This window comes from Papaver somniferum, chromosome 3 (genome assembly GCF_003573695.1).
Source record: "Papaver somniferum cultivar HN1 chromosome 3, ASM357369v1, whole genome shotgun sequence".
Taxonomy (NCBI): Eukaryota; Viridiplantae; Streptophyta; class Magnoliopsida; order Ranunculales; family Papaveraceae; genus Papaver; species Papaver somniferum.
Window position 1 is genome coordinate 173,869,271 of NC_039360.1, and position 19,619 is coordinate 173,888,889.

General features: G+C 43.4%; 1 protein-coding gene across 1 annotated transcript; it reads right to left on the minus strand.

The window, feature by feature from the left end:
* Nucleotides 1-18,617: 18,617 nt before the first annotated feature.
* Nucleotides 18,618-19,136, minus strand: LOC113360354 (prothymosin alpha-A-like). The gene is made up of 2 exons (XM_026603869.1): nucleotides 18,977-19,136; nucleotides 18,618-18,814 (listed from the first exon to the last, which is right to left on the minus strand). Exons 1-2 carry the CDS (start codon nucleotides 19,134-19,136, stop codon nucleotides 18,618-18,620), a joined length of 357 nt encoding a protein of 118 aa, XP_026459654.1.
* Between the last annotated feature and the right edge of the window lie 483 nt (nucleotides 19,137-19,619).

A 19,619-nucleotide genomic window follows, 5' to 3' on the forward strand; every position in this document is an offset into this window, starting at 1 on the left:
CAATGGAGAAGTCTTATTTTGATTAATATTCTGACATCTGGCTTTTGCAGACTCCCAAAAGATGTGTTAAGACCCCTGTAGCCGCCAAGAAAAAGACGGTAAATTTTGGTTCGTTTTTTTTCTTATGTGGTTGTGTAATGCCTTCCTCTATTTTTCAGAGGCTTACTACTTCATAATGCTTCCATCTACTTGTTGTTTTCAGAAAAATGAAGACCTTACTATCTCAACTGGTAGCTTTATGTTTGTTAGTGAAGCAACTTAAAAAGTCTAAGCGGCGTGTACGCCCGAAGTACAAGAAGTCAATTTTAACGGGAAAGGATTTCACCCAAGATCTGTTAGAAGGAAATCCGAGGAATATGTACAACCTATTGAGAATGACTAAGGCTCCTTTTATTCAATTATGCAATGAATTCCGAGCCAAAGGACTTTTAGAGGATAGCAAGTATTTAGAAGTAGAGGAGAAGATGGCAATGTTTCTATACACAATCGGGCACAATTGTAGGAATCGTGTAATTTTATATCACTTTCAACATTCAGGTGAAACAGTTAGCAAGTATTTTCATGAAGTGTTGACTGCTATGAAGAAATGGTCTGCTGAAGTCCTAGTTCCTCCACCAAATGTATTTGATAAGCCAGCTTTAACAAAAAGGAATAAACGTCTTAGAGAAGGTGCTTTCAAAGGTGCTGTTGGTGCATTGGATGGCACTCTAATTAGTGCCAGCATTCCAGTCGAGAAGCAAACACCGTATAGAGGAAGGGGAAGAGGAGAATGTAGCCAAAACGTGCTTGCGATATGTGATTGGGATATGTACTTTTTGTATGTAGTGGTTGGATGGGAAGGCACTGCTCATGACTCGAGAGTGTTGACTGAGGCAGTGCGTGATCCATCTTTCAAGTTTCCTCTACCTCCACCAGGTATTATCTCTATTTTAAGTCCAATTTTTCTGCATTGGGTTTGTTTTCTTTACTCAATTTTATTTAGATTTTGTGCACTGCGTTCTTATATTTGAATTGTACCTTCCTACGCAAGGAGAGGCCTTCCTCTCAATTGTAGTATTCTCCTATTTCAGGCCACCCCTGCGCCTGTTGGGATGGGGAATCTGTTCTTTGAACCACCTGTTAAACTACCCACCAAACTTACCAGTGTTAGAATATATGATGTTGTAGTTAAACTTAGATTGTTATGTATGTCAAGCCAAGAGAGACTGACATTGAACTCTAGTGTACCATTGCCTAGAGTTATCTTAGCCATCAGCTAAATTTTTGTATCCAAAAGTGTTTAAAAGAAAAGTACAGAGTACCAGAGCTAGATAAATGTGACATTATATTGCGAGCTTCTATAACTTGATGGAAACACCTTTTTAAAAGAAAATCTCCACATTTTTTGAGTAAAATGTAGGCAAGGTTTTAATGTAGTCAGTAAATGTCAGTCCTGTTGATAAGACATACATTGACTGTCCAGTCCCTTATTTACAGCTGTCACAAGCTGTACTTCTCTCTCTCAATATTAAAGTTGTCCGAACTCCTTCTGTAATGTTAATCAGAATATTCATTTTTCATCTGCTATAATGTTTTTGTTCAACTTCATAATATTTTGATTATATTAGCTTGTCATTTAGTAACAATTACTACTTCCTAATGTTTTGTTCAACTTCATAATGTTTTTGTTGAAAATTTGCAGAAAAATACTATCTATGTGATGCTGCGTACTCTCATACACAGGGGTTTATGTGTCCGTATCGCAACATAAGGTATTGGATAGGCGATTATCGAAGAGTACCTCCAACACAAAGAAGAGAAGTTTAATCAAGCCCATGCTCGATTGAGGAATGTGATTGAGAGAGCATTCGGGGTATTGAAAGTAAGATTTCCCGTCTTAAGTAAAATGCCTTCTTACTCATTTGAGACTCAAAGAGATATCGTCATTGCTTGCATGTCAATACATAACTTTCTACGTCGTAATGCATTGGATGATTGGCTATTTAAAGAATATGAGAATGAGACATTTGATATGAATGAGACACAGGTGGAAGTCGAAGTGGAAGCGGAAACGGAAGAAAATGCACCTCGTCTGTTTGGACGACAAGAGCAGATATATATGAACAACTTACGTGATGAAATAGCTAGCCTCCTTTAGATTTTGTTGCTTCTGCTTCTTTTATGTTTGTAGGAATGAAGTCTTTATATTTTATTGTTTGGTAATGTTTAATTCCATCGAAAAGAGAAGTTGTTTAGACCGGTAGTGAACAAGTTGTAATTTATTACATTACAACTTCTGTTTAGAGAAGTTGTTTTATGGAATTAAAAATCTCATATAGCTAAAGTTTGCTCATGGGTTGAAGTTTTAGGTTGTTAGAATGGTAGTGAACAAGTTGTTTGAAATGTGCACAAGGGTATTTTCTGTCCAAAAAAATCCACTCAGCTGAGTCAGATCTGACTCACAAAACAAACATATTTTCTGACTCAGACCTTAGTGAGTCAGATCCAGATGAGTCAGGTGATTTCACTCAGATCCAGACGACTCAGATGAGTCAGCTGCAAACAAACACCACCTTAGTGTAGACTGTCGTGTAGCATCCTGCAAACCCGTATAAGTGTAAATTCATTTGCCACCTCCAATCACTCGAACCATACTACATGGAAGGACGGAAAGTTGATGATAGCGACGTCTCAACTGCAATCTCATATACAATTAGGTGGGACCAAGACCGCGGACTCTATGTTCGTACAAATTACAGGATATTTTGACCCTTTCCCTTTCTCTTCTCATTCATATATGTTTATCAGTAAGTTGGTTGTTTGGTTAGTGGACAAAATTAGTTTAACAATTAACCTACTAGTGTGTATTTAACAAGTGTAACTTGCACCCAGTTGATCTTTTTCAAAATCCTAGTGTATTAATATGTCGGAGGTAATTTACATAAGTAATAGTGATGTGTGCTGGGGCTAATAGCCTAAGCGGTGAAAAACTATTCTCTCCCTTGAGCTCTGCTCTGTCACTGTGACGTATTGCATCGTCTCCAGGTGCAATTCAATCTTCATTCCTGCAAACTTAACCTCAAATCTATCACTTACATTTTACTAAATTTCATTGGAATCTATCACTTACATCGTCTCCAGGTAATTTATATAAGTAATAGTGATGTGTGCTGGGGCTAATAGCCAAAGCGGTGAAAAACTATTCTCTCCCTTGAGCTCTGCTCTGTCACTGTGACGTATTGCATCGTCTCCAGATGCAATTCAATCTTCATTCCTGCAAACTTAACCTCAAATCTATCACTTACATTTTACTAAATTTCATTGGAATCTTTAAACTTTTCACAACAATTTTCATCTTCTTGCATACTGTCTTTTGAACCAGAATTCATAGTAAACTTGAAAACAAATCTATATATCATCAAACCAATACAAGACACAGTTCAACTACTAAGAAAATCACCAGTATTTACAAGAACAAGACTACTTTGGCTACACACTTTAGAAACAAAAACAAACAAACCAAACAAACAAAAAACACCGATATTTTGTAATGATGTTGATGGTGGTTTTAGGACAACGGGTAAAACCGTAAAACCCCGCACCTAACATGACATCACTAACGCCGCTAGCGCATTTAGTAAATAATTTAACACGCTCACGCAAGAATTACCGGGGTACCTTTTTAACGCTAAATTAGGGTTTCGATACACCAAACCCTAAATCCCGCACCACCGTGTCAGCAGCATGCCAAACATGCCAGCCACACCACCGTGCCAGCAGCATGCCAAACATGCCAGCCGCACCACCGCGCCAGCAGCATTCCAACATGTCACATGTGTCAAGCGCACATACAAAGCGCTTCCCTTGCGCCAAGCCTTTGCCGGCTCCACCACATGTGCCAAGCGCACATACAAGCGCTTTGCTTGCTCCAAAGCCTTGGCCGGCTTGCCACATATGCCAAAATTTCCGCCACATGCGCCATTGGCACATGTCGTGCCACCCTTGCACCGCCATCTAACCTAGGGCCAAAGCCGCCACACGCGCCATTGGTACATGCCAAGTAACGCTTGCAACATGGCATGCCAAGCCGTGCAAACCAAGGCCAAAGCCGTCGCACGCGCCATTGGCACATGCCAAGCAACGCTTGCAACATGGCATGCCAAGCCGTGCAAACCAAGGCCAAAGCCGCCACACGCGCCATTGGCACATGCCAAACAACGCTTGCAACATGGCATGCCAAGACGTGTAAACCAAGGCCAAAGCCGCCACACGCGCCATTGGCACATTCCAAGCAACACTTGCAACCTGGCATGCCAAGCCGTGCAAATCAAGGCCAAAGCCGCCACACGTGCCATTGGCACATGCCAAGCAACGCTTGCTACATGGCATGCTAAGACGTGCATACCAAGGCCAAAGCCACCACACGAGCCATTGGCACATGCCAAGAAACGCTTACAACCTGGCATGCCAAGCCGTGCAAACCAAGGCCAAAGCCGCCACACGCACCATTTGCACATGCCAAGCAACGCTTGCAACCTGGCATGCCAAGCCGTGCAAACCAAGGCCAAAGCTGCCGCACGCACCATTGGCACATGCCAAGCAACCCTTGCAACCTGGCATGCCAAAGTCGTGCAACCCAGGGCCAAAGACGCCACACGCGCCAGTGGCACATGCCAAGCAACTCTTTCAACCTGGCATTCCAAAGCCGTGCAACCCAAGGCCAAAGCCGCCACACGCGCCATTGGCACATTGGTGTGGTTTTAAAAGAACCTACAACTTAGACCTGCAAGTATACAGGGTCAGTTGTAGTGAGTGAGGTAAGAAGGGGTTTGTCCTCGGGGACTTGGTGTGTGTAGTTGAATCTAGGCTTTTTCTTAACTGATTTCAGAGAATTTTGGGCAGTGATTGAAAGCAAAAAGCACAGCAGTGCAAAGCAGTGTGTAAAGGAGCAAAGATAAGACAGTGGAAGCAATGTGCAATGTTTAATAAACAAGAGCATGAATGAACTAAGGGTGTAAACAGTGAGAATGAGGGAACTAAGGTTGTCGAATCCACCATTAACTCATACTATGTATTCAACTGATTATGATACTATATGAATTGTGCTAGAATCAGGGTGCCTAAATATCTAGACCAAGAATCCTTATGTTTACATACATGCACAAGAGTCAACATTTCAAGGTAAATGAGCTCCATTTTTATGTTTTTTTTTCGAATTTTTTAATTTTTTATTTTGATTTTTTCAATTTTTTTTTTTAGAGTTCTATTTTTCGATTATAGCATGTTATCAAAGTATCTACTTTTCACCCCCAAACCTAAACTAAACATTGTCCTCAATGTTTCAAAAGATAAACATGATTATAACACATACCATGAGAACGATGCTAAGTGTAGAAAAAGGAAAGAGATTACCGGATATTGGCGAAAGAAAGTTTTGAACTCCATTATTCAAGGCAAAACCCAACAGTAACTCAACTGAATTCACATTGGGTTAGCACCTATATACAAGAAACATATGATTCCACTAAACATTACCTACCAGATTATATACAAACAATTCACTATATACATACAGTCTAAAGAGTTGAGGATCAACCCAAAATACAAAGTATTGAAACATAGACAGTTTCAAACAACTATAGTTGGACTGAAATGCGAGTGAGAGTGAAAAACCAAATGAATCACCCCCAAACCTGTAATTTTTAGAAGGTTTACTTTTAAGCACAAAATCTTTCCATTTTAGGGGTGCAGGATTCACAAGGTCTAACTCAAAATGGACTTTGTTTGGGATGGTCAGAGAAATTAATTCCAATTGTGGTTCTTTAAAGATGTTATATTTAGCAGAAAAATAGTCCAAGAGGACTTGGGAAGCACACAGTTCCAATCCTAGATTAGGGACTCTCAGATTAGTTGGTTTAAAAATTTTGTGACAAACCAAATCTAGGTTGGGTGGAAAAATCTCAATCTGTGATTTAGGCAAGAAAACATGCACTTCTAATTTATTTTCATGATCAATAGTACTAGTACATACTTTCCCTAAATCAGAAACAGGTAAATCATGCTCATATTCATCGAACAAAACATCAAGACCTAGCTCGGTATCATGATTGTCCGTAGTATTCAAATCAACATCGGAAGAAACAACATATTGGGACTTAGGCAGGGAATCAGACACATCAAATTCGTTTTCATGTATAATAACATTAATGTCTACAAAAGATTCAACCTTTCCTATGTCATGCTCATCTTCACAACACAATTGTACAAGCCTCATATCAGTGTCCAAAGTATCTGAATTGCAATGAATATGAATATTAGGAGAAACATCATTCATGGAAGTTTCTTCACTATGGTATGGAATTTCGGAGTCACAAGACTCCGAAATTGACTCTTCAAGAAGAACTAGCTCTTCTAACATCATATCATCATCCGAGTAATATGCATACTCTTCCCTATTAACAACTCTGGTGTTCTCGGTCAACTCATTTTCCTCTAGATGAGGCTCATATTCAACATCGTTTGTACGAGTTGGACTGAAAATACCATTTTCAAAATTTGATTCATCATCATCATCATGATAGGGATTTTGCAATTTAGGATAATTTTCAATCCTAAGGTCGGATCTATCACAAGAATAAGACTCTAACTCATGGGGGTGACTCATACCATGTGGCGTTGTCCCTGTTTCCCTAACAGATTCCCATTGATGGGTTTTCTCTGCAATCTCAGCTAAAAATTTTCATGCATCATCCACAGATTTATCAAGAAATTTACCATTACACATAGACTCAACCATGGTTCGAGATTTAAAGTCTAGTCCCTCATAGAGGATGACGACAAGTCTCCACTTCTCAAATCCATGGTGCGGACATTCGCTCAACAAATCATTAAAACGTTCAAAATAGTGAAAAACAATTTCCTCATCCAATTGGACAAAACAATTGGTACTTTGACGAATAGCAATGGTCCGATGATGTGGAAAGAATTTTTTGAAAAATAGATCTGTGAGTTGGTCCCAAGTGTTGATTGATTGTGGTCTCAAACCGTAAAACCATGTTTTGACCCTTTCCTTTAGAGAAAATGTAAACAAACGCAATTTCAGAGAGTCTTCGGACATATGATCAGGTTGCATAGTCCGACAAATTTGTTCAAACTCTCTTACATGAGTATAGGGGTTCTCAGAATCGAACCCTCGAAATATAGGAAGTATTTGTATCATGCTTGCATTTATTTTAAAAGGGTTATTGGTTTGAGGTAAGACAATACATGATAATGGAATTTTTATTGTGGGATACATGTATTCATGGAGAGCACGAGGTTGGCCCATATTGAAAAGACACAAAGCCCACTATTTGGTTTTAATGGGTTTTCAAAAATTTGGTTTTTTATGGGAAAATTTTGGTTTTGATGGGAATGAAAAACATTTGGTTTTTGATGGGAAACATTTGGTTTTTATGGGTTTTGAAAACTCCTTTTGGTTTTAATGGGATGAGGCCCAGCTAACTGGTTCAAATTTTCTGTGGGACAAGACCAGCGAACGGCCTAGAGATTTGAGTACACGGCCCAACTAACGAGTTCAGTGAACCAAGCCCAGAAATGCACGAGGCCCAGCTGGGTATTTGATTTTTGGGCTCTTAGTTAGCCAAAATACGAGGCCCACTTGGGCTTAAAAACGTTTTACAAATTCTGAGTTGGGTTCAAGCCCAGAGTTCAGAAACAAAGTGCACTTGGGTTCAAGAGTTTCAGAATCAATTTACAAGGCCCAGAATTTCAGTTTTTAAAGCAAGCCCACACAGTTATTGGGTTTAGGCTTACTCTTTTTAGCACAGCCCAGCTGCTCTTTTGTTCTAGTTGCACATCCCAGTTGGGCTTTGGTTCACAGCAGCACCAGCAGCAGCACAGCAGCAGTAGATCAGCAGCAGCAACACAACAACAGCAGCAGCACATCCAAGAGCAGCAGCAGCAACACCAGCTCCACAGCACCACAACAGCAGCAAAATTTGCAAGTTCAGTGAAATGCAATGAGATGCACAGCAAGAAGGCAGAGATTATGTGAATGCAGGAGGCAGTAAGATTAATTGAAAGATGCAATTTATGATGCAGAACAATATGCAAAGATAAATGCAAGAACAATATGCAGTGAAGATGCAAAATGCAAATGCTACTAGAGCAGAGAAGATGCAGATGTAGTGATGATGCAAATGAACAACAAGAGAAAAAGCTAAAAGATAAATGCAAGTACATCTAAGAAAGTGCAAGAATATCTAAGATACAAGCCAAGAAACTTCAACACACAACGCCAAGTCCCCGGCAGCGGCGCCAAAAACTTGGTGTGGTTTTAAAAGAACCTACAACTTAGACCTGCAAGTATACAGGGTCAGTTGTAGTGAGTGAGGTAAGAAGGGGTTTGTCCTCAGGGACTTGGTGTGTGTAGTTGAATCTAGGCTTTTGATTAACTGATTTCAGAGAATTTTGGGCAGTGATTGAAAGCAAAAAGCACAGCAGTGCAAAGCAGTGTGTAAAGGAGCAAAGATAAGACAGTGGAAGCAATGTGCAATGTTTAATAAACAAGATCATGAATGAACTAAGGGTGTAAACAGTGAGAATGAGGGAACTAAGGTTGTCGAATCCACCATTAAATCATACTATGTATTTAACTGATTATGATACTCTTGTCCTTTTAACAGATAAGGTAGAGGTGTCAAGTCTATTACTTACCTAAGGTGTTTCACCAATGGATGATTCAATCACAACTAAAATATCAATCCTAAGCACTAACTGTCTAACTAAAGCACAACTAGTCAGAGGATTCATAATAGTCTCTAAGGAATGAGTTGCAAATCAATCAACACAATGTTATCCTAACTAGAATGGATGCTTGACATACATTGTGAGAGCAGAGTATTGATGCACTGAGATTAAATCTACCATACAACATTTTAAGCATTCAAGAATCACACAAACAACATAAATAACATAGTACAAAGCTATGGTTTCATCTCAACCTTAGCTTAGTGAACTAAAACATGATCAAATTATACTACTGGATGAAACAGATGAAATAGTAAAATTACAGAACACTAAGAGCTTGGTGCTCCGGCTAGCCCGGGCATAAATCCTACTCACACCCACGCACTCAATTTATAGTTACAATGAGTCTAAAAAAAATCCCTAATTTCCAAAACTAGGGTTTCGAAAATTACCTAACCAATTCGTACCACCCATGCTAGATAACTGCTCTATCACTTTGACCCATGCTTTTTCTGCTACGAACCCATGCCTTCTTGGTCTTCTCTGCACTCCTAGAGAACCCTAGCTTCTCACTGCCGAATTCATAGCATCTAGGAATGATGCTAGGAATGAGAGAGAGGGAAATTAGGGATATGGGTTTCTGTCGGGGGAAGGTAGTGGTGGTGACGCTCGAGGTCTGGGGTGAGATGAAGATGGTGGCAGTGATGGAATGGTGGTGGTGATGGAGTTGCAGGCGGTTCTGCATTTTTGGGAAGAAGGGGAATTTGGGGGAAAGAAAATTTGGGGAGAAGATGATTTGGTTAAGGTCGATGGGTATGGGTGATAGGGTGTGAGGCAGAGGTATCGAGGTTTGATGTCAGCGGCTGAAAGGCGATGGATCATCAACCTAGATGGAATCGGACGGCGCCCAGGACACATGATTAAGCGACCGTTGGATTGTGAGATACAACGAAGCTAACGGCTCAAGATGGAGTTAGGTGCTGTGGTGTGAAGCGGTTGTAGCAAATTTGATGTATCGGCGATGAAGCGACCGTCGGATTCAGCTGAGGATCCAATCTGACGGCTACATGAGAAGTGGGCTATGGATTTGGGTTTTGGTTTGGGAGATAAGTTGGGCTTGGGATAATTCTGAGCCCATTTCTTCTTTAAGAACAATTTCTTCCTTGTTAAGCCCATTTCTAGCCTTTTGGTCTTGCGCACAACATTCTTCGCAGCTTCCTTGCGTGATTCCTCTCGGCTTCCACCACTTTTCTGCTCTTTTCGCTCCGTAATTCCATCCAAACTTTATTTATAACCTAAAAATGCAAAATTAATTAATAAAAATATTTATTCTTGAAAACAACGAAAACACAGAATATGGGAGAAAATAGAGCGTTAGTGCACGAATGATGAGTTAAATGCCAATAAAAAAGTGCAAATATATACAATATTTGGCACTCATCACACATGCCAAGCAACTCTTGCAACCTGGCATGCCAAATCCGTGCAACCTAGGGCCAAGGCATGCCACACATGCCGTGCAACATTTTCACTTTGGCATTACCACTTGCACCCGATGTGCAACCTGCAGCCGAGGCATGCCACACATGCCATTGGCACATGCCGCGCAACACTTGCACTTTGGCATTGCCCCTTGCACCCGATGTGCAACCTACGGCCAAGGCATGCCACACATGTCATGCGACCCTTGCACTTTGGCATGCAGCGCCTACATCAAAGGCACGATTCCTCTTAAGATGCAAAATCTCGACCGTCGAAGGTCGCCACTTAGCCGACATGTCTCTCAAGCTCAGCTTATCAAACACCAACGACATGCTACATGTTTTCCACGAAAAAACTCGAGACATCAATACATGTGACAAACTGGGGATGTTCTTTACGGTTTTGGTTTGGCGGTTTACAGCGTGCGGCATACACAAATGCCCGTTTCAAGACGGTGTATTAAGAATAAAACGACTAGTAAATGCAGGAAGTAATGGTGAAACACTCTTTCATTATGGAACATCAATTCCATCAAATTCCATCAATACCAGGCGTTACCACCTCTTCCCATTTAACTCATCTGTTTTTTTTTCTTACGAGGCCAGAGTACGTTTCACTTGGACTTGTATAAATAGGTTTCACCTATTTCCACCAAAACACAAGTTTTTGGTCAGGAAAAAATACAATACTCAGAAAGGCAACTTTGCAAGCTTTCTCAAAGCTTTCACCTTCTGGTACAAGTCAAGTACTACTCTTCCAGAACTGTTCTGGTCTCAACACTCTCTTCGCTTCCCTCCCTAAACCAGCCCTTCTCCTCCTCTTTGTGACCGAAGCAAATCCGGAACGACCATTTCTTGGTTTAGGCCAGATTTGTATAGATTGATCTCTCGAATCTAAAGTACTCCCGTGCAGTACATTTGTTTAGGGTTTAGATCTGTTTCTCATTCATCCACCGAAATTACCAAAATCAGCAGAAACGATTTTCACCCATAAACAATTGGCGACCACAGTGGGAGATTAATCTTTCAGTGACAATGACAGTTTTCAAACCTCGATCTCATACTTCGATCCATACATCATGACGGCAGAAGCGAGCGATCTGTTCAGGGATCCACAACTCGACTACCAGACAACCTGGTTACCAGTCGCAAACCGCAAGAGACGGCTGGGGACTTCACAGAAACTGAAAGCAAACGATTCAGTCATCAAGTGACTCAAAACGAATGGGGACTTTCCACAATCGCGGCGGTGCTTCCCATAAAACTCGATCTTACACACGGAGGATCCCTTTTTCATCAGGAGATCAGGGAAACCGAGTAAGTCTTGCCTAGACAGAACATATGGTTTACAATTTCAAGTTTTCACGGGAATGGTAAAACCAATATCCATGTTATGTTTCATCCCATGTCATCTACCAACACGCAACGTTCACGGTTTCATATCTTCCCTGAAATGTTCATATCACTTACAATCATAACCAAAAACGGCATCATCCTAAAACGGTTCATCCCAAATAATAACCCAAAACCCTGTGACACTTGTCTATCAACCCAGAAATCCATAAAATCAAAACCATAAGCCAGGTGTTTCATTTGCCTTTCGAAAAAAAATAAATTCAGAAGACAGAAATGCATCCAAAGGAAGCCATTCAACAGTGGTTTGATCTTCTCGAAGAAGACGTCCTTCGTCATTTGGAAGACTGCCTATTTCAGCTCCAACTCTTTGGACAACCTTCCAACCTCCGCATCTTGTTGTTTAACCACGTCCGCAGAAGGACCTTTGTTCACCTTGGCCTGCAACCTTGGATCTCAGAGAAACCCTAACGCCCAGTCTTCGTGGAATCAGTTGCATGCCCATGTGTACCTACTTTGCATCATAACGATTACCAGTCACTATTCATGAGGTAGCTGACAGTACTACGGTAATATTCGAAGAGAAGAACAATATTTCTACAAATTTATGGGAGGCATACCTATGGCTAGGGTTTGCACCAACACAAGAAACGTTGGAGTACATACCTGGAATATGCTGGCCCACTTTATTTCTACCGCGCCACGCCAAGACAGCGCCCACGCTGGAACCATCACCCACGCCAAGCCAGCACCGTGCCAAGACAGCGCCTTGCCAAACCATCTTTCATGACAATCCAACGCTCATTCCAACAAGATACATCGCTAACAACTTGCATATTTCCAGGGACAGCAGCTTGCATCTTTACCAGCGCGCTGACAGGTTACGTCCTTCCAGTACCGACAACCTGTGTCTTCCAGTACTGACAACTTGCGTCCTTCCGGTACCGGAAGCTTACATCTTTCCAGCGCCGACAACTTGCATCCTTTCCAGTGCCGGCAGCTTTCATCTTTTCCAGCACTGACAACTTGTGTCCTTCCAGCGTCACACTTGCACTTCCAGCTTGCATCTTTACAGCAGCTTGGATCTTTACAGCAGCTTGCATTTTACAGCAGCTTGGATCTTTACAACAGGTTGCATTTTAAAGCAACTTGCATCTTTACAGCAGCTTGCATCTTCCCAGCGCTAGCAATTTGCATCCTTCTAGCGTTGCACTTGAACGCCCCGTAGGGAATCAACAATCCGATTTCATCACGCGTAAATATCAGGAACGACTTCTCCAAAATCGAAGCAAGGAAAATCAGCAAACCCCCTGGGTTCACGAAGACTCTCTTCCTGTCAAGAGACGCATGATTTCTGGGGACTTCGCCCACAAAACTGTGTGATCCATGATGAAACATTTATGTGAGATTCTATGTTTCCCCAAGGCAAAACGTCAAGACATATTTGCACCCCTCAACCGCACCGCATCAGGGAAGCATCCGTTTCCAACCAGAGAAGTCGTTCCCAAACCCCAACCTCTCCTGGAAAGCACGATTGATAGATGAAACTGGGGACTCCACTATTGTTCGCCTGAAGGGTGTCTAGTTTTGACAGACCACTGATTAACGCAGCCGCTCCGCTTCAGCGTTCTCTCCATAAGCTGCTCTAGGATCCGAAGCCGAAGCTTTAGTGTTTGGATTCTTAAGTTTCAACATCCTCTCCAAGAGTCGAAGCTTCTTCAATGCCGCTTCTTCCTGCAAAGGGTCGTACCACCATGCTCCCCATGTCAAGGATCATGGTTAAAGCCAGCCAATCTTTGTAGTCATGGCCACCTTTTAATCCATCTCGCCAAAACTCGTGATCATGGACAGTCTTCTCGCTTACGCATCCAGCCAATCCTTTTACTTCCACGGAAGCACATACAATTCCATCCAACCTACTTTGTTACCGTGACAATGTAGTCTCTTCTGATTACATCTCCTACCAAGAACTGTTGTCGCTCATTCGTTGATACCAGCCAGAGCTTCACCACAACAGCAATTACTACAAAGATGGAAACATGTAAACCATACTTGAGGACTGGGGATATACACGGAATCCCTTCACTGTCAAAGCTCAGAAGACACAGTCAACCAAAAAGCCGTACCAACAACAAGGTCATCTACTCTTCAAGGGTGCAGCGCAAGAATATCATCACCTCTCTGTCTAGAAGATGCCTTCAACACTTTACGAAGACGCGGAGGATCCCAAGCCTGCACTATCCAGAATATTTCATCATGTAATTTATGAGCATCTCAGTGTCGCATCGGGAAAAGTACGATAGGCTTATATCAAATCCCGCGGACGGGGATTCAAGGCGATGTAATGAAACTAGGTTACGCATGGGGACTACCAGCATGAGACGCTTTCACTCCCCTCAACCAGGTTTTTACTGATTTCAACATCATCACTGTCGAGGTTTTACGAGCCGCGGGAATTTCTCAACATGAAGCCGTACGTGTGCACCGAAGACTCCAAAAGCACGCCAGAAGGTTACATTCACATATTCATCCATGCCATCATATAAAACCGAAGTATAACTGGGGACTTCTCACCACATCCCATTCCGTACGATAGTCCAAGATTCAGAAGATGGTTCGAAGGATGTATCTTGGAACAAAGTCCTGGGAGACTTGATGGAAGAACATCGGAAATGGAACGTCTCCCTATTTCATCCAGGGGTTCCAGAAGTTTTCGACCATACAAGCATTCACATCACATTATCATCACGATCAGAAGGTCCACTGAACAACCTAAGGTCGAGGATGGACCGACGACGCAACCACAGTCTCCAAGATTATCCCTGACGTGATCGTTTCCGAGCATATATTTCATCCATCCGTCCCAAGAATACAGCGGATTTTTGGTAAATTTTTGGAATCTACTGGAGAGACACTGCAGACGAAAACACGGATCCAGACGAACAACAGAAAAACATAAGAGGGTCGATACCTCTTTTCATGCAGACAAAGTTTTTAGAGATTGAACAGGATGAAGATTCCTGCTTGCTCCATGAGCGGGAATAGGTGACTGGCGCGCGACTATGCCACCATGGGCCCGCAACATCCCTCCTGACTTCTTCCTGATTTTCACTGTCGGGCCGTTTTCACCTCCTAAGAGAGCTCGAAACCTAAATATTCCCTCTTACGGAGATATAGAATTTTGTTTTGTGTCCGATAAAGGGGCAGACCGTCAAAATAAGAGTCCGTACGCGGATTCTACAGAGATTATAGTAAAGGGCACTAATTAGGGTTTCGACATGTCAAACCCTAAACCACAAGCGTTTCCCTTGCAAGTGCTTCCCTTCCAAGGCGCTTCCCTTACCAGCGCCATGCCTTTCCAAGTGATTTACAGAGCGGCCCACACCCGTTCCATGCCCGTTAGTGCTAATGGGTCCCCTTCATGCCAAGTCCATGCTAGCAGCTCCGCCTCGCATTCCAAAGCCTAGCCCTGAAGATACCCAATCACACCGGGATTTGCGCAAAGCTACCAGATGAAAGGATTGTGGATGCTACCTACCTCTCGAAAAATATTTTTGAATAAGGAAAGAATACCCTGATAAAGCCGCGCGCATGAAGAAAGGAGATCGGGCCCACAAGAGCAAGCCTTGCCACTCTCAAGACATCCAGTGCCAGTCTTGCCACTACTCCACGTCAGCTTTTGCAACACTCCGCGCTTTTCATGATAATCCCATCCAATGACAACGCTCCGCGCCAGCCAGGACAATCCGCGCTTTCCATGCCAACGCCTTACCAGTGGACCATGTCAGAGCCTTCCGGCAACCTATGTTTCCCCTTGCCGACGCCATGCTTTGCCAAGCGGCCCACGCCCATTCCAAGACCATTGGTGCTGACAAATCCCTTTCATGCCAAGTCTACGCTAGCAGCTCCGCCTCGCGTTTGAAAACCTGACCCCAAAGACACCTAGTCATACTGGGATTTGCGCAAAGCTACCGGATGCTAGGATTGCGGATTCTACTTATATCTCGAAAAAGGTCAGACAAATCTCCTCGACCCTCTTTCATGACTTACTGTCTTAGTTCTATCCTCGTCTATCACCATCTTATGTTACCTCACAACAAGGACCATGTTCCAAGCTAAGCAGGGGACTAAATGTTGATGGTGGTTTTAGGACAAGGGGTAAAACCGTAAAACCCCGCACCTAACATGACTACCGCCGCTAGCGCATTTAGTAAATAATTTAAAACGCTCACGCAAGAATTACCGGGGTACCTTTTTAACGCTAAATTAGAGTTTCGATACACCAAACTCTAAATCCCGCACCACCGTGCCAGCAGCATGCCAAACATGCCAGCCGCACTGCCGTGCCAGCAGCATGCCAATCATGCCAGCCGCACTACCATGCCAGCAGCATGCCAAACATGCCAGCCGCACCACCGCGCCAGCAGCATGCCAACATGTCACATGTGCCAAGCGCACATACAAAGTGCTTCCCTTGCGCCAAGCCTTTGCCGGCTCCAACACATGTTCCAAGCGCACATACAAGCGCTTCGCTTGCGCCAAAGCCTTGGCCGGCTTGCCACATATGCCAAAATGTCCGCCACACGCGCCATTGTCACATGCCGTGCAACCCTTGCACACGCCATCTAACCTAGGGCCAAAGTCGCCACACACGCCATCGGCACACGCCAAGTAACGCTTGCAACATGGCATGCCAAGCCGTGCAATCCAAGCCCAAAGCCGCCACACGCGTCATTGGCACATGCCAAGCAACGCTTGCAACATGGCATGCCAAGCCGTGCAAACCAAGGCCAAAGCCGCCACACGCGCCATTGGCACATGCCAAGCAACGCTTGCAACATGGCATGCCAAGACGTGCAAACCAAGGCCAAAGCCGCCACACGCGCCATTGGCACATGCCAAGCAACGCTTGCAACCTGGCATGCCAAGACGTGCAAACCAAGGCCAAAGCCGCCACACGCGCCATTGGCACATGCCAAGCAACGCTTACAACCTGGCATGCCAAGCCGTGCAAATCAAGGCCAAAGCCGCCACACGCGCCATTGGCACATGCCAAGCAACGCTTGCAACATGGCATGCCAAGCCGTGCAAACCAAGGCCAAAGCCGCCATACGCGCCATTGGCACATGCCAAGCAACGCTTGCAACCTGGCATGACAAGCCGTGCAAACCAAGGCCAAAGACGCTACACGCGCCATTGGCACATGCCAAGCGACGCTTGCAACCTGGCATGCCAAGTCGTGCAAACCAAGGCCAAAGCCTCCGCACGCGCCATTGGCACATGCCAAGCAACCCTGCAACCTGGCATGCCAAGGCCGTGCAAACCAAGGCCAAAGCCGCCGCACGCGCCATTGGCACATGCCAAGCAACCCTTCCAACCTGGCATGCCAAAGTCGTGCAACCTAGGGCCAAAGCCACCACACGCGCCATTGGCACATGCCAAGCAACTCTTGCAACCTAGCATGCCAAAGCCGTGCAACCCACGTCCAAATCCGCCACATGCGCCATTGGAACATGCCAAGCAACTCTTGCAACCTGGCATGCCAAAGCCGTGCAACCCAAGGCCAAACCCGCCACACGCGCCATTGGCACATTCCAAGCAACTCATGCAACCTGGCATGCCAAAGCCGTGCAACCTAGGTCCAAGGCATGCCACACATGACATTGGCACATGCCGTGCAACACTTTCACTTTGGCATTACCACTTGCACCTGATGTGCAACCTGCAGCCAAGGCATGCCACACATGCCATTGGCATATGCCGTGCAACACTTGCACTTTGGCATTGCCACTTGCACCTGATGTGCAACCTACGGCTAAAGCATGCCACACATGCCATTGGCACATGCTATGCAACCCTTGCACCTTGGCATGCCGCGCCTACATCAAAGGCCACGATTCCTCTTAAGATGCAAAATCTCGACCGTCGAAGGTCGCCACTGAGCCGACATGTCTCTCAAGCTCAGCTTATCAAACACCAGCGACATGCTACATGTTTTCCACTAAAACACTCGAGACATCAATACATGTCACAAACTGGGGGATGCTCTTTAGGGTTTTGGTTTGGCGGTTTACAGCGTGCGGCATACACAAATGCCCGTTTCAAGACGGTGTATTAAGAATAAAACGGTTAGTAAATGCAGGAAGTAATGGTGAAACGCTCTTTCATTATGGAACATCAATTCCATCAAATTCCATCAATACCAGGCGTTACCACCTCTTCCCATTTAACTCATCTGTTTATTTTCTTACGAGGCCAGAGTACGTTTCACTTGGACTTGTATAAATAGGTTTCACCTATTTCCACCAAAACACAAGTTTTTGGTCAGGAAAAAATACAATACTCAGAAAGGCAACTTTGCAAGCTTTCTCAAAGCTTTCACCTTCTGATACAAGTCAAGTACTACTCTTCCAGAACTGTTCTGGTATCAAAACTCTCTTCCCTTCCCTCCCTAAACCAGCCCTTCTCCTCCTCTTTGTGACCGAAGCAAATCCGGAACGACCATTTCTTGGTTTAGGCCAGATTCATATAGATTGATCTCTCGAATCTAAAGTACTCCCGTGCAGTACATTTGTTTAGGTTTTAGATCCGTTTCTCATTCATCCACCGAAATTACGAAAATCAGCAGAAACGATTTTCACCCATAAACAAGTGCATTTACAGACCCTTTGTACTTCGAAAAACCAAGGATGTAACCTTCCACTGCTAGATGTTATTCCCAGTCAGAACCATAAAACAACTTCTGAATACACCATCTCTGCAACTCCTCAAGTTGTTTCTCCAAAAAAACTTCTGATTTTCATACCCATACCGTGATTCACAAAAAAACTTCAAACACAAATCAAAAAAAGCAGCATAAAAGATCTTACCACCAGATGTCAAATATTGAAACCCCCTTCTCCAGACACTTCTTCAGTGACTTCAAATACCATCAATTTCCTCGCAAATTTTCACGAAGATGCATAAGAAAGTTAAAACAATCTAGATCTAGAGGAATTAATGGTATTGTAGGGATGACTAATCCGAATATGTATCAGATTTATCCTCACTTTCTTAGTTCAATTCATCTAACTCATAATAAGGAGTGGTTCCATCATCCTCATCAGAAGTGGCGTAAGGACCCTGGAGATCTTCATCTTCATCTTTATCCTCATCATCTCCAATGTTATCCCCAACAACACTACCATGCACTGGAGAACCAACTACCATATGATTTCCATCAACATCTAAACCTTCAATTTCCTTCCCATCTGAATCGAAATTTAACGGTTCCGACATGGTCTTTGCAAACTTCCGAGGATTGTAGGTCTTCTGTGCTAGATATTCCTTATACTGGGCCTCTTCATACTCCTGTCTCTTCTTCTTCTTCTTCTCCAAATTTTTTGTCTTCCTCTTCCTCTTCTCTGAACTACCATTACTATCATCATACTCTGCATTACACAATTTCTTCTTCTCTTCATCTTCACTGTCACTTTCTGTCATGCTTCGAGCCTTCCCCCACGAAGGCTTCCATGCACCTCTTCTCTGAATCCTCTGACAGTGTCGACGTGTCTCAACAACATCCTTCTTCATTAACCAGAGTTGAAATTCTTCATCATTCTCTATTCTTAATCTGTCGAACTCATCTTTCTCTTCTTGTGCTTTCTTCTTATCTTTCTCCTGATTTGCATAATCAATCAATCAATCTTTCCACCTCAATACTGGTTAAAGCTTCATTGCAAGTTTTTCATGTCGCATGGATGCTGAATCAGATGATTCACCGGTATTCATACCTCCGCTGGAACTTGAAGCAACTCCGTCCATTTTTCTCAACATATTTCTCTCTGATTCTGTATTTATCTTATTTTGGTATAATTCTAGGATTATTCACCCTCCTAGCTTAGAGAAGGTAAATTAGTCATAAATGGATATTTATGGCTCTTGGTTAACCATCTTGTCACTTGGAGATTCACGCCTCTTCAATGCCATGCGCAACGCTCCAGTTCCCATCATTTCTCCACTATACCCTATTCTCAAAGTCTAAACCTATACGTTTTCCTATCCTTTAATTCTAAT

Bases quoted from the DNA above. Each gene is read 5' to 3' on its own strand.
- LOC113360354 (XM_026603869.1), bottom strand. From the start codon at position 19,136: ATGAAGAAGGATGTTGTTGAGACACGTCGACACTGTCAGAGGATTCAG. The intron at 18,815-18,976 runs GTAGTTCAGAGA...ATTTCGATTCAG, and splicing joins AGAGTATGATGATAGTAATG to ATGGGAAGGAAATTGAAGGT.